A 14,981-nucleotide genomic window follows, 5' to 3' on the forward strand; every position below is an offset into this window, starting at 1 on the left:
TGAACAGCTTATGTGACCAGATTTCCTAAATTCTGATTTTGTCACGTTAGGTTCACTTTTTGAAGCCATTTTGCTATAATATTATATGAAGTGAATATAATTGTGTAAATAAAGTTTGTCCTTGTACCTTTCCTATTTTCAAAAATCATACGTTACCACTGGACTGTAGATATATGTTAAGCACCAACAACATCTTAAGTTTGACATCAGATACTGAATGAGATACAACAGCAAGACAAAGGTTCTGACCTTTACTACAGTTTTGCAGGTGGCAGAATATTGCATTGGTTGCTTAGTTAAGCAGTTTTAACTCGCCTATTATTTCCCCACTGAGCAGATACTCTGTGTAAAGTATTGAATAAGCTTTTTCCTCGGATTCCAAGGGTACTTGGGCACTCTCCAATTGTTGTTTTGTTCCTTTAAGCTATTCAGAAAACAAAGAGAAAAATGCATAGGCCAGTTAACTTATCAAAACTACTACTTTTCCCACTCTGGTTTTAATAATTATACTATTGTATCAATTTGGAAATATTTCTCCATTTCTAATGAACTTATTAAATTACCAATGACTTAAACACAAAGCGTTCTTAAATACACAAATCTTTTTGATCTCTGTAGGTTAATCTATATCCATTTTATTTAGTTTTTAATTAAAAAATATTTTATTAGCGTTGCTTTCTTTAAGAAGTAACATGATCACATTGAAACACTGTATAGGTAGAGAATTCAGAATGGAAATGAATGGCAAACTCACATTATAGGAAGAACGACAAATTACACACTATTTTTGAAATTTGGTTGTACAGTTTTGTCAGTAAAAATTCAAAAATCATAGTAGAGATAGAATTTAAAATTTATATTCTAAGACCTAATTATATACTTTGAGTTTGAGGATTATATCAGCTTACTTATTACTGCATTTTCTATTTCAGTTTTTTCTCAACTTCCCGGGTTGTGATATTTATTTCCAGAAGTTCAGTTAGGGCATAGGTGAAGGCATACTGGGGCTATGGAAGAATAATAGAAAAATAATAGAAAATATCTTGGTGTCTGGTAATGGGAGAGGTCCAACATCAAGGGCTGCATACCCAGGACTACTGTGGAGGGAGGGGAGGCCCCAGGTGGGCCTCAGGGGAGGTGGGAGTTCTGTTCCAGAGAAACAGTCCTCCCAAGAACAGAATCTATTCTGAAAATAGCAGCGGCCTCCCGTCTTCAGCACGAGGTAAAGCCTCTGCCATGCACAATCTGGGATATCAGGGAAAGGGGCTGTAGGGAATTTAATCACTCGAGAAGGCTGAAACTGCTGTCTAGCACCAGGAAGTCCTCCATGCTCTACTCTACGCCACCAGCAGCCTTTTACCAGAGGAATGTGGAATCATGGCTCATGGTAGCAGCCCAAACCTTCAGGCTCATGTGAGGGTCACAGGTCCAGCTTACAGGAGGGAACCACAGCTGTGGCTCATGGGAGGGGATCACAGCTCTAGTTCACTGGGCAGACCACAACTCTGGCTCATGGGGTCTACCACTCCAACACTTAGGACAGAACCACAGCTCCTGATCACAGGAGGGGACCATGACTCCAGTTCACAAGAGGGAACCACAGCTCCAGGTTCACGGGAGGGGACCTCAGCTCTAACTTACAGGAGGGAACCACAGCTTCATATTCACAGGAGGGGGACCACAGGTCATCTTTCAATCATGTAGACACAGGATGTCTAACAATTTATATGCTCAATCTTCAAAGGTGGCCCTTTTGATAGTTTCCTGTTGTCTATAAGGAGGCACATGGCATGAAAAGAGACAGGTGTTGCCCACCATTCTGTCTGATCATGGAAACTGGCATTTACATGATAGGTGCTAACCTAAGACAGGAACTACTCAGTTCTTAGCATTAAAAGTCATTAATTCTCAATTTTAGAGTTTTTTAAAATTAATGTTTAGAAGTACATTTATAAGTACCTCTGCTTACCTTGACCATGCCTGAAATAACTACATAGATTCCTTGTGGCTCATCACCTTCTTCAAATATATTATCTTCACAATAAAATGTTACAACATTGGATCCTTCCTAAAACAAATCAAAACAAAAATTACCAGATATAAAACTTATAGAATATTCTACCAGTAATTGGGGGATGGTGGAGTTAACATTTTAATAAAACTTTTGTACTTTAAGTAAATATTAAGTAAGATCTAAGATACTGTGTTGGTGATAAGTTTGTAAGAGAAAATAAAAATTATAAATAGCAAAGAGAAGGATGTGGAAAATCATAAATACTTTAAATTTCAGATACGATGCTTATACATGTGTGAGAAAAAATAATTGAGGAGTAAGAACAAAATGGAAAGTGAAAAAATGTTTCACCTCAGTGAAAAGTTATGGGGTAGATGTGGACTAATGACATTTTCATGTCTCATATTTTTGTGCTCAAAACAGCTAATGAGTATATAAAAAATCCATTCTGAATATTTAGAGGGAAAATATAGTGTTTCGATACCAAATAGGCACAGAAAAGAATACTAGTCAAGCAAGTCTGGCCCAATAATTTATTCATGCCACAAACACTTAAGGAGTGCATGCAGTGCATTATACAGAATGGTAGGAGGTGTGTGTCCAAAAGATGAATGAAGCCAGGCATGGTGCTCAGGACTATAGTCTTATATTCGGGAATCTGAGACAGGATGATTGTAACGTTGAGGCCAGTCTGGGATACACAGTGAGACTGTCTCAAAAATAAACCGATGAGAGAGAGAGAGAGAGAGAGAGAGAGAGAGAGAGAGAGAGAGACTGGATGGGGCTGTGGAGGGCTGCTGCTCAGTATTTAAATGAGAGCACCTCTGTCAAGATCAGTATAAATTCTGAGACTAGTTATCATCTACATGAATTTAATAAATTGAACAATTTACACATTTTCATGCTCACCAGAGCCAGTGCACCCAACTAAAGAGAAACTTCCCAGTATGGGTGCTGGTCAATTTGCCTGAGGTAGAAAGTCCCTTAGATCAAAACAACAAACCAAGCTAAAACACCACAAGAAAGAATTGGAAAAGATTTGGAATCAGGGGACATTTCATGGAAGTCACATAGCACCGACAGATGACTGGAACTGGAAAACAGTGTAGTATGTGTGGCACCATGAGCAGTTTGGCATAAATAGAATAAAGAGTGTGTGATGACTGGGAATCCGAAGGGGGAGGGGCTGAAGGGGGAGTACCAGGCAGAAGGCAGCTTGCAGTAAGATGTGCCATCTTATTAGAAGGGATTTTGATTTTATCCTGTAGGTAACAAGGGTCAACTTACAGAGTTTTTAGTGAGTATCACAGTTAAATCATTATTGTTTTAAAGATTTTTTTTTATTCTTTCTTAATTGAATTTTTTGTGTATTTCATACAGAACAGCTCAAACAATCTTAATCATCTTTATACCCCGATCCCCCCACCCCCGAGCCCATATACTCTGTCAACCCCATTAAGGCCCTCTGTGTAGTCAGTGTCCTCAGACATTCCCCAGTGCAAGTCCATCCATTGAGGTCCAGTCAGCCTATTAGGAACAGTCTAGTCAGCCTATCTAAAGTCCCTTGTTTTAGGAAGATCAGCTCTTCTTCATCTAGCAGCAATCAGTTGCCATCATTCCTTCAGGTGAGATTGGGGTCTGCTGTTCATTTTCCCAGTTCTATGCTGGGTTATTTTTCTGCCTGAGTTTGCATTGGACTTGTGAATGCTGACACCATTGCCACAGAATAATATGAGCAGGTTCTCAGGAGCTTGTAGGACTCTGTTTCCTTATGGTCATGCACCTCCTCCTTGGCTCTTACAATCTTTCTGTCCCCTCTTCCGAGATGGCCCCTGAGCCTTGTATGGGAGAAGTTTAATAAAGGAATCCTATCCAAGGACCAGCATTCAGTAGACTCTTGATCTCTACACTTTGGCTATTTGTGACCTTTTTGCATTCATGACCCTCTGCTGCATGAGGGAGCTGCATTACTGAGAACTCAGAGATTCATTAGTGTCCTCTTCTTTACCCCTGTTCTATGTTCCATGAGCCTTATGTGTAGAGGTTGTATTGTAGATGTGACACTTAGGCCTGGGCATTCATAGACAATGTCCACATGTGACCAGTTATGGTACTTGATAATAGTCTCTGACTGATACAGAATGAGCTTATTTGATGAGTGGTGACTGGGATATTTTTCTGTAAATATAAGGATATAAGGATACATATTTTGCACATAGTGAGAAATCACATTAGTCTAGCAATGTGACAGTCTTGAGGTTTTCTCTAAGATCTATGGCCATTCTAGCCATGTGTATTAGGTTATGTTTACATTACCACACTTGAGTTTCCTCCCTTTGAGTGGGCATTTAGTCAAATTAGGTAGCTGTTGACTGCCCCCCAAGATAAGAGTGCCACTACTGCACCAATGATATATGCTGTGCTGGCCATCGATGTGATTATCTGGTCTTGAAGCTGGTGTTGGATCATCCATTGATGTTCTCCCTTGGCACCTTCACAGAGCTCTCCAAAGCTATGAGATCTCGCCTTCGGGGGAAGTGATTGCAGGTCAATGGCAGCTCTATTGCTCCAAATCCTGTGTTGAAGTATGTTCTGTTTGCGGTAGGGTCTTACAGGTATTTGTTAGCATATTTAAGATATTATTAGGAAGTGAAAATCTTACCTGTATAAAGCATATGCAGTTCTTATCTTTACCAAGCCATGGAATACTAAACGGGGTTGCTTCAGCATTTAGAGGCTGGATAGTGGACTGAAAATCAAGCACCTTTTTCTTTTCGGCCATGAAAAACTAAAATCACAAAATTTAAGAAAGCAGGTGAGTTAAATGTGTGTTCACGAGAGAGAGAGAGAGAGAGAGAGAGAGAGAGAGAGAGAGAGAGATGCTGTTTACTGAATTGCATTACTCAGCCTTCTGATTCGGGAAGGTATTTCAGAACTAAACCACAGCATGTAACTCTTTCCTATTCTGGAACTTCTGATATTTTTGCTCTTTCATGGAAGTTCCCAACTTTTCCTTTCTATCATTTTTTTTCTATTTCTTTGGTCATTATTCTACAATCATAGATTAAGCTTTTAAAAGTAAGCTTTCTTGCTGGACGTGGTGGTGCATGCCTTTAATCCCAGCACTTGGGAGACAGAGGCAGGCAGATTTCTGTGAGTTCAAGGTCAGCCTGGTCTACATAGTGAGTTCCAGGACAGCTGGGGCTACAGGGAGACCCTGTCAAAACCAAATGCAAGATTTCAAAGGAAGTTTTCTTGATGTGACTCTTGGTAGGTTTACCAGGCTCCAATGGATGAACTCACACTGAAGGACATTTAGAGACACACATTTGACTCTGTAGGGCATATATACATAGAATACATTAAATTTGGTGGGGGGAAGTAAGGGGAGTTGCAGATAGGGAAGAGGATCTAAATACCATCACAATATATTGTATGAAAATCACACAAAAATCCAATAGGAACTTTTTTTTCTATTTTTTTGAAGTATTTTTACTGAAATTTTGCGATTTCCAGACAATATAATTTGATGGCATTTATGTCCCCTCTCCCATCCACTCCTCCCTACACACCCCCCATTTTCAGTGGACTCTCTCTGGGTAATAAAGCCTATGGAGTCTAACTTCAATCCCCAAATGTTCTCCAGCGTGGGCTCATCCACTCGAGCTCGCATAGGACTTGTGCAAGCTGTCACCATTGCTGTGAGTTCATATGAGTAACTGGCCAGCTGTCTGGAGAACTCTGTCCTCCCATGGTCATCCACCACGTCTGGCTCTTATAATCTTTCCACCACCTTCTCTGCAATGATTCCCAAGTCCTGAGCTCCAGAAGCCTGACAGAGGCATCCCACCCTGGGATAAGCACTCTGCAGTCCCTTCCTCCCCACACATTAGAAAGCTGTTAAGTTTCTGTGTCAATCAGCATCTGCTGCATAAGGAAATTTCTCTGGTGAGAGTTGAAAAACACATCAATCTTCAACAGTGGGTGGGCACTTGACTCATTACAGTTCATTCTGACCATCCCTCCTGAGACTGGGAGTCCATATTATTTTGAGGTACCACAGTTACATCTCATTGGAGAGGGCAATAGCTCCAGACCACAGGAGGGGAACCACAGCTTCAGTTTACAGGAGGGGAACCACAGCTCCAGTTCACAGGAGAGGACCAGGACTTGAGCCAATAGGGGAGGACCACAGCTCCAGCTCACAGGAGGGGTCCACAGCTCCAGCTCACAAGAGGGGAACCACAGCTCCAGCTCATAGAAAGAACCATAGCTCCAGCTCACAGGGGAGGGCCATGACTCCAGTTCATATGAGGGGAACCACAACTCCAGTTCCCAGGAGCAGACCACAACTCCAGCTCATGGGGGGGGGGTGTCCACAGCTCCAGCTCACAAGAGAGGACCACAGCTCTAGCTCACATGAGGGGACCCACAGCTCCAGCTTATAGGAAGAACCAGAGCTCCCTCTCACAGGAGAGGACCATGATTCCAGCTCACCAGGGAGGACCATAGCTCCAGCTCATCTGAGGGGTCCACAGCTCCAGCTTACAGGAGGGGGATCACAGGTCCAGCTCACAGGAGGGTACCATAGCTTGAGCTCACTGGAGAGGGTCATAGCTCCAGCTCACAGGACGGAACACAGCTCTAGCTCACAGGAGGGAATCATGACTCTCACTCACAGGAGGGGAACCACTGCTCCAGCTCACCGGAGGGGACCGGAGCTCCAGCTAACAGGAGAGGACCACAGCTCCAGCTCACTGGAGGGGACCACAGATCCCACTCAATGGAAGGGAACCATAACTCTAGCTCACAGGAGGGGACAATGATTTCAGCTCACCAGAGAGGACCACAGCTCCAGCTTATGGGAGGGGACCACAGCTCCAGCTCACAGGAGATGATCACAGCTCCAGCTCACAGGAGGGATCAGAACTCCAGCCCACAGGAGAGGACCACAGCTCAAGCTCATGGGAAGGGACCATGACTTCAGCTCACAGGGAGGGACCACAGTCCTAGTTCTCTTTCTTTCTTGAAGTGCTCAGACTCTCCAACAGTGTTTCTTCCTGTATGTACATAACTACACTCATGTTCTGCAATGCCCACGTGGTCAGAAGGGGGCGCTGGAGCATAGCTGCTTCATTTGGCCCAAAACCTTGCTCCTCTGGATAAATCTTTCAGATATAATCTTCTGGATAGAGGGGACAGGCCCAAGATGGCCGGGCATCTGTGTTCTACTCCTGCACACCAGGCAGATCCCCACTCATTTCTCGGCTGCTGAGTGGAGCACTGGAGAAGCCCATGAAGGCCCCCGAGTCACTCAAGTCATTCCAGCATGAGCAGCAGCAGCAACCACAGCTGCCATTATGATCCAGATGGCTGTCAACTTGTGAGAGCTTTGAGGAACCATGCTGTAAATGCACAAGGGCAAAGTCCTCTTCAAGACTCTCTTCTGACAACCTGCCTTCTTTAGCAGCATAGGCTTCCTCAGTCATCCATGGCTTCAACTTGGTCATGATCACATTGAATTCTTGTAGGGATTCTGACTTCAGGTTCCCTCAGTCCATGGCAGCTGTCAAATGTTTGTGCATTTCAATCAGCTGGGCCTGGGGCATACTGGCTCCCTGCTGCAGGGGCTTCTCCTTCAAGTGCTGCTCTAGCTTCAAGTCCCCGGGGAGAAGTTCAGTCATGTCATCACTGTGGATGAGCTTGGTTGACAGATGCTTGAAGAGCTTGGGGGTCCACTCCTGCTGGAACTCAGGCAGCAGAGTTCCATCTCCATCTCCATCTCCATCTCCTACCATATGCCTGCCTTCCTGGCTGCCATGGCTGCCTGGTGGGAAGCCTGGCCAGGGAGGCAGCACCCCACCTCTCCTGCCCAGTGGCAGAAGCCCGCAGGGCCAATAGAAACTTAAAAAAACTTTTTATTATTATTATTTTTGTTTTATTATGTCTTATTATTTTTATGTGTATGAGTATATTGCCTGCCTGTGTGTAAGTACACCCATGTCATGCAATACTCGTGGAGGTCAGAAAAGGGTGTCAGATTCCCCTGGAACTAGAGTTACGTATGGTTGTTAGCCACCATATGGGTGCTGGGAATTGAACCCATGTCCTCTGAAAGAGCAGTTACTGCTTTTAACTGCTGAGCCAACTCTCCAACCCCATTGTATTCCAATCACTGAGCCTCTGTAAGATAACGACCATTCTTCTATGACTGCTCTCTAGCCTTTCTGTTTTTGTCTTTTATCTCTGTGAGGTCAAGACTGTGTATTAACACCTGTTTGCATCTGCTTTTGGTCACTATACATTATGTTTCTAAGATCCATCTGTGATAGCAGCATTGCTCATATAAAGTCCACTGAAGCTGCAAAGCATCAATCAACAGTAGAGAAAGCTGTTCTGCAGTCACGTGACATCATACTACATGAAAATGAAAATAAGATGAATGGATTTTTTTCTCCCAGAAACAATGGAGCCAAGTGATCATGGACTACAACCTCTACAACCTCTAGGCAAACCATATCTTGACTCCTTTAAGTCAGTTTTCTTTGGCGTTTTGTCACAGCAACAGAAAGGCAATTCTTCCAAAACTGACTTACAAGCTTGACGGAATGCTATTAGAAATTTCAGCAGACAGCTTAGTGGAAATTGCCGCACTATCTTTATAATTTATTTACAAAGATAAAGTGATAAATTTTGTCAAAAGAGTCTTGAAGTACAAAAATGGAAGATGCAATAAAATGTGAAGATTTATTAAATTTCTGTAATCAAGACTGTGTGGCTTGCAGGTGTGGTGGCTCACACCTTTAATTACAGCTCTAGAGAGAAAGGGGAGGTGAATCTTTTTGAGATCAAGACCAACCTGGTCTACATAACAAATTCCAGGCCAGCTGGAATTACAGGGAGACATTGTCTCAAAATGCACACACACACACACACACACACACACACACACACACACACATAGTGTGGCTTGGTTCAATGATAAATCCAACAATGAAAAAACACAGGTTCCAGAAACTGACTCACACAGAGTCAGTCACACTCTTAATATAGAACTGCCTGCAGTGTATTGGAGTAGAGCAATCTTTTCATAAATGATGCTGAATCCTTTGATTATCTGTGTGGGAAAATGTTAAATTTAACCTAGCACTATTATGCAAGGTACTCTAAATGCCATTGCTTTTGTTTCTTTTTTTTTCTATCCCAACAGGGTAAACTTTCCCTCTAGTCAGATCTGTCATACCAGTCTTGAGTGTTTTTAGTTGAAAATCCCTAGACATCTCTTTCTGGTTTTGGAAATGTATTTGATTTGTTTGCTATCATAGTTTTGATCTCCAGTTCCCCAGTGACTGTGTGTATGTACATATATATGTATATATGTATGTATGTGTGTATGTATATATGTTGAAAGTATTTCCTCTCTGCGGGTCACCTTTTATTTTGTTAATAGAGAATACTTTTATGCACACTTAAAAATGTTTCCATCCATTTTTTCCATATTTGCATGTACCTGTGACCTTAAATTTAAAAAATCATTTAGTCTTATGTTTTCATCTCAGAGTTTTACAGTTTTAGGTCTCACATTTAGGTCATGGATCCATTTTGAGTTAATTTCTCTATGTGTGTTTGGTAAGGGTCTAACTTCATTCTTTTCCAAAAACAGCATGTAGTGGGATTATATTCATTTTATCCATCCTGCTGATCTTCACCTTTTGTTTGGAGAGTTTAATCCTCTTATATTTGAAGCAATTTCTTCTTAAAATAATTTTCTTTAGTTTTGAAAATGTCATACATATATACAACAAAATACGATCATGTCTTGTCACCATTTCTCCCCTGCTGACTCCCCATGAGATTAACTTCTGTCATTTTGTTACATTTTTCTATTTGCCTTTTCTAAGTGCCTATAGTATTTTTGTCCTACATTACTGTTATTTTCATGTTCAGTTTTCTGCATTATTGCATTCTGTTTAGTTGAATTTCTATAGTGAAGCATTAGAGTATATTCTCTGCATATATTCTTTGGCTATCATGAGGATTACATTTAACATCATGAAGCTTCAACACTAGTCTGAATTTATATAAGCTTAACTTTCATAGAATATAAAAGTCTACTCTTTTAACAGCTGTCTCATTCTTTTCAGTTTTTTTGGCACAGAAGTACATGTTAATTCTGAAAATATGCTACCTTTACCTTATTAATTTCAGTACTTTCCACTTTGTGAGTAATTCCTTTTGACCTGAAAGTCTTGACAATTTCTCTAGCCATGTTGAGCATGACATTAATCTCCCCCTTGGTTTTCATAGTGACAACAATTTCTGGATAATCATATTCTAAGTAGCCTGAAAAATAACAAATATTTTCAGATAAAATAAGAACACTGTCTTAACTGTTTTGTGAGGACACTAAGCTCACAGTTTTCCTCTAAGTCCATGAAGTGCAATCCTCATCCCAGGAGCATATACCCTACTGACACATCCATTGCAACATTCACCAGTAGTGCCAGAATTCTGCCATTTTCTTGGCAACACTCACATTTGTGCCTAGACCCACGGAAAAGGGCTGACACCCTACCCCTAAACTAATAGCTCCACTGGTCCCACAATCACTGGGTCCCAGGAGCATGCTTGGGGCTCTAAGACTGTTTGTGATCTACTTTCTTATTCTGTTCGGATCAGGGATATATGACTTCTGATTAAGGCCTGTTGCTCATCCTGGGTCACTGTTCTCACATTCTGCTAGTGAATCTAGAGGATGCATTAATCTGTACCTTTCTTATATCATCTGGTCTCCGGATGTCCATGCAAATCCCAGCCACTCACACTGGACATGTGGACTTTTATTTGGTCATGACCCCTTGTCCGTCCTGGGACTATTTTCCCTATAGCCTCCTTCTCAGGCTGTATTCCTTTCCTGTCTACCACTTGCCATCAACTCCTGTTCTTACATGTGAGCATTACATTCTCAGGATGTTTGCAGCACTCTCAAGATTCATCTTGCACCAAGAGAATAGCCTGGCATGACTCAGAGATGAACCTCTTGCCAGGGTGGCACTGAGACCCCCACACTTCACACAGAGGTCCCCAGAGCTCTGTTCTGATTACAATCAATAAAGACAAAATCCAGGTCTCTGAGTCACTCAAGAAGATGCCAGTATTTCTGGCTTGGAAAAGAAAAAGATTAATAGGGTTCAGAAATGGCATGTTATCATGGATTGTTTGAACAAAATTCTTTGTTGTGTCAGGCAGAGAACAAATGTGGTGAGGTAATAGTCTAATAATATTACATATGTTAATATTATTAAATTATACATTAATACTACATCTATGCTAGAAAACACAACCACACGAATTATTGAAGTTCCCATTCTATTAGGAGCAAGTTTCCTCAAAGATTATAATTTGTGAAAATCATTGCTTTTCTGAAGCTGTTTTGTTAAGAGATTAAGAGATGGTCAAATTTCATATTTAGAGTGAAGGTACCTACCTAGCTCTTTCATAGCACATTCCATATTCTTTGTTACCCACTTTAATAATATCTACAGAACAAAAGAAATGTTACCTCCATTGGAAAAATAAACCACTACAAAGGGTTCTTGTATTTGCAATTGATAGCATTTTAACCTAACCTCCTAGTTTTATAAAAAGGTATGATGGGGACACAGGAATAGTTTTCATCTTCAAGTTCATAGAAGATTTGACTGGTGTGTAAGAGCTGAAATCATAACAAAAATTGGGCAACCTTTTAGAGGTCCAAGTCCTAGTATCCCCCTCCTTTGTGCTCTCAGGGGATGGAGAGAGATGGAAGGAACTATGGGAAATCATGAGGAAGCTTTGACACTTCAGTCACTCCTCACTGTTATTTCCCAGTTATTCCTGCAGCCGGCATTGGGAAAAGGCTGACCACTGTGCGTGAGTTTCACAAGGATGGAAAAGTGCCTTCCAAGAGCCTCCTAACATGCTAATATGGCAACACATCTATTTTACAAATGCAGATGAGTTGAACTTCCTATAAAACTGACTAGCAACCCAGGAGTCAGAGACCATACCTACATGTAAAGACATGGGCCATGATGTATGTGACCCACAGAGGAGTGGAAGGAGAGAAGATTTCTCCTGTGCACAAGGTTTTTCTCACCTGTTTGGCCTATTTGGAAGTTGCAATCTGATCAATAATGTTCAGGACAGCCATTTCCCCTTCAGTATAGTATACTGAAAGGAAATCTCATGGCTCATCTTTTTATCTATTATTTGTAGCAATTTTGGTGTTAGGAGCTAAAAAAAAAAAAAGAACAGAAGAGAATAGAATCACCATTAAATATTAATTGCACAAATTTTGTTTATATTTAGCTTAGTTTGACCAAAATTAATAAGTAATCTCAGTGTAACTACTATAATCTCTTAAGTTTTTAAATTATTTTGTTCATAGTGTTTTTATAACTTTATGACCATAGCTATTTCTCAACAAGTAATAATGTTAGTGTTGATGAGATGGCTCAGTGGGTAAAGGCATTTGTGCCAAACTTGAAGACCTGTTTCAGCCCCAAGACCCACATGGTGCAGAAAAAAATTACCCCATGAAATTGTTCTCTGACCTCCACGTATGCACCAAGGCATGAGCGACACACACATACACACACACGTATGCATACACAAACATAAGTAAAAATAATATAATAAAAATTAAAACTAATGTTGAGTGCCACTGAGTATTCATAACTTTCTTTTATGTATAGTTCCCTTTTAAGAAACTGAATTTTAAAAATGTTTTAAGCTCTTGTTAAACAATGAAATTAATTTTCTGAGCTTAGGTTGTAAAGCGTCTGTCTATAAAGCACTGCCAATTTCATATGCTGAGTCTTCTACAAAACTCTGACTAGATGGTCTGTTGGCCTAACCATACTTCTTATCTGACACTGCAGTTAACTTCTCTTTCTGTTTCTTTACTGAGCGTGTGCACCTGCACGTTACCAGTGGCCATTATGCAGTGCTTTAACTCCAGCACGTTTGACAGCTCCTTTGTTTTCCTACCCAGGCTCTGCAACCTGTCCTTACTCACAAATTCCTAAAGAATGGTTACTCATCTCTCAAGATTCAGCTGTAGTATCATCTAACAAGTGCAGTCTTCTCTCCCACCAGGATTCTGTGCATACAACTGATCTCAACCCATCCTGCCATGTAACTTTGCAATATCTAGATCACATGTCATTTCCCTTCTACAACAAGCTTTCCTTCAGTAAGCTCCGTAGTTACAGAGACTACAGGGTCTACCATTTGACATAAGTATTCACAGTTTTCTGACTATATTAGCAAACTTTTCTTAGGTGGATTACCAGTTCCTTCATCTATTCAGTAGTCCCTGTATATCCTCACATCAGAAAGAATGAATTTGACTTTAGAATATGCTAGACTTGTGTCCTCAGATTAAATTGCATACTATGTTATTTATTACCTCCTAGAATACTAAAAAAGGAGAGAGTAACGATTGAGCACTTTTAGACCTAGTTTGTTTATGTCTCTTACCAGCAAAAATATTTCCAAGCATGTATAAGAAACATAAGTATTCTATAACTATATCTGTGGCCACCCATCCTCATGTGCTGTGTCATGGAATGACTCTCCCATAATTGATAGTCATACAAGAAATAACTACCATCATACATCCCATAGCAACATGGATGAGGTATGCAGTTTTTTTTTAAACTTTAAACTTTAAAAATTTTACATGTATGAATATTTTACCTGTATGTATGTAAGTGCACCCATGTCATGCAATGCCTGTGCAGACCAGAAGAGGGTATGAGATCCCCTGGAACCTGAGTTAAAGGTGGTTTAGCTATAATCTGGGTGCTGGCAACTGAACTCGAGTCTTTTGGAAGAACAGCTAGTGCTCTTAACCACTGAGCCATCTCTCCAGCATCCCAGATGTGTAATATTTGATATCATGATTCTGGATTTATACAATATGAATTGGTATATTTCAGTTCTTAATGGATGTGAATATATACTATTGTCTTTGCTCCTGTGACTGTTTCTTATGGTAATTTGTTTTGCTTGTTTTCCTCTTTTGTCTCCCTAGCTATATAAACAAATATTACTTCAGTGTTCACTTGTATCTACATGAGTATAGAAGTGTGATAAGTATGTCTATACTTCAATGTGAATCTAATTTCTAATATAATTTGAATATTCATAATATAAAATATTTTAAAACTTGACTGGTTAAAGGTAGCTAAAAGTTCATACATAAACATCAGTTCGACAGAAGAAGATTGGCCTAAGACTTCTGTTTGATTTGAAGTTGATATTTCATGAGGTATTCAGAAGGGATTTGAAATTGTGAGATTTGCTTATTTTTACCTTCAAGATTCGTAGGACACAAAGGAGTCAAACAAGGTTCATAAAGATCACTATTTCAGTTAAACCATAATGATAACTAATGGAATCTGTTTCGATAAGTATTACATCTAAGATGCCGATTAAGGTGATTCCTAACTCAAATAGGAGCCAGCCGTACGAAAAAGTTTCTTCCTCATTACTACCATCTGTTGATATCAAAGGAAATTCCATTGTCATATTTTTGTGCTTTTCTCTGTGTGTATGTTTTTACTACACTATTTCCCACAGTAACTAAAGCATCACCAACTAAGTTGTTTTTTGTTTTTTTTTTTTTTCTGATCTATCTTAGGACTCTACATGTCAGAAACCACCAGGAATACGAAGCCAGCCATGCAAGCAGAGCGTTCTCTTTAGCTGCATCCTTTAGTAAAGGAACACACTTAGGACTACTGATGTGGGAATAATCATAAAGCACAGCCATAGGTGAAAGATTTATAAAATGACATTGGAGAAAAGATTCAGCAGCTGAAAGCATGACAAATTCAAGCAAAACATCATGTGTCGAGGTCTTTTAATTTCAAACAGTCCTAAATACCACAATAATCCCAAAGTCTCTATTCTATTTATA

At 40.3% G+C, this 14,981-nt stretch overlaps 1 protein-coding gene across 1 annotated transcript in view; it reads right to left on the reverse strand.

Annotated features, from left to right (window-relative positions):
- Positions 1-14,981, reverse strand: part of Slc9c1 (solute carrier family 9 member C1) — a gene marked incomplete at its 5' end in the record, with an annotated part of 48,694 nt that overhangs the window by 20,143 nt on the left and 13,570 nt on the right. The window contains 9 exon segments of the mRNA XM_008851624.1: positions 250-306; positions 308-424; positions 1,970-2,068; positions 4,677-4,802; positions 10,209-10,357; positions 11,502-11,553; positions 12,153-12,223; positions 12,226-12,289; positions 14,375-14,545. Of these exon segments, the coding sequence (XP_008849846.1) occupies positions 250-306; positions 308-424; positions 1,970-2,068; positions 4,677-4,802; positions 10,209-10,357; positions 11,502-11,553; positions 12,153-12,223; positions 12,226-12,289; positions 14,375-14,545 (906 nt within the window).

Source organism: Nannospalax galili, unplaced genomic scaffold, assembly GCF_000622305.1.
Source record: "Nannospalax galili isolate Female #2095 unplaced genomic scaffold, S.galili_v1.0 scaffold626, whole genome shotgun sequence".
Classification (NCBI taxonomy): Eukaryota; Metazoa; Chordata; class Mammalia; order Rodentia; family Spalacidae; genus Nannospalax; species Nannospalax galili.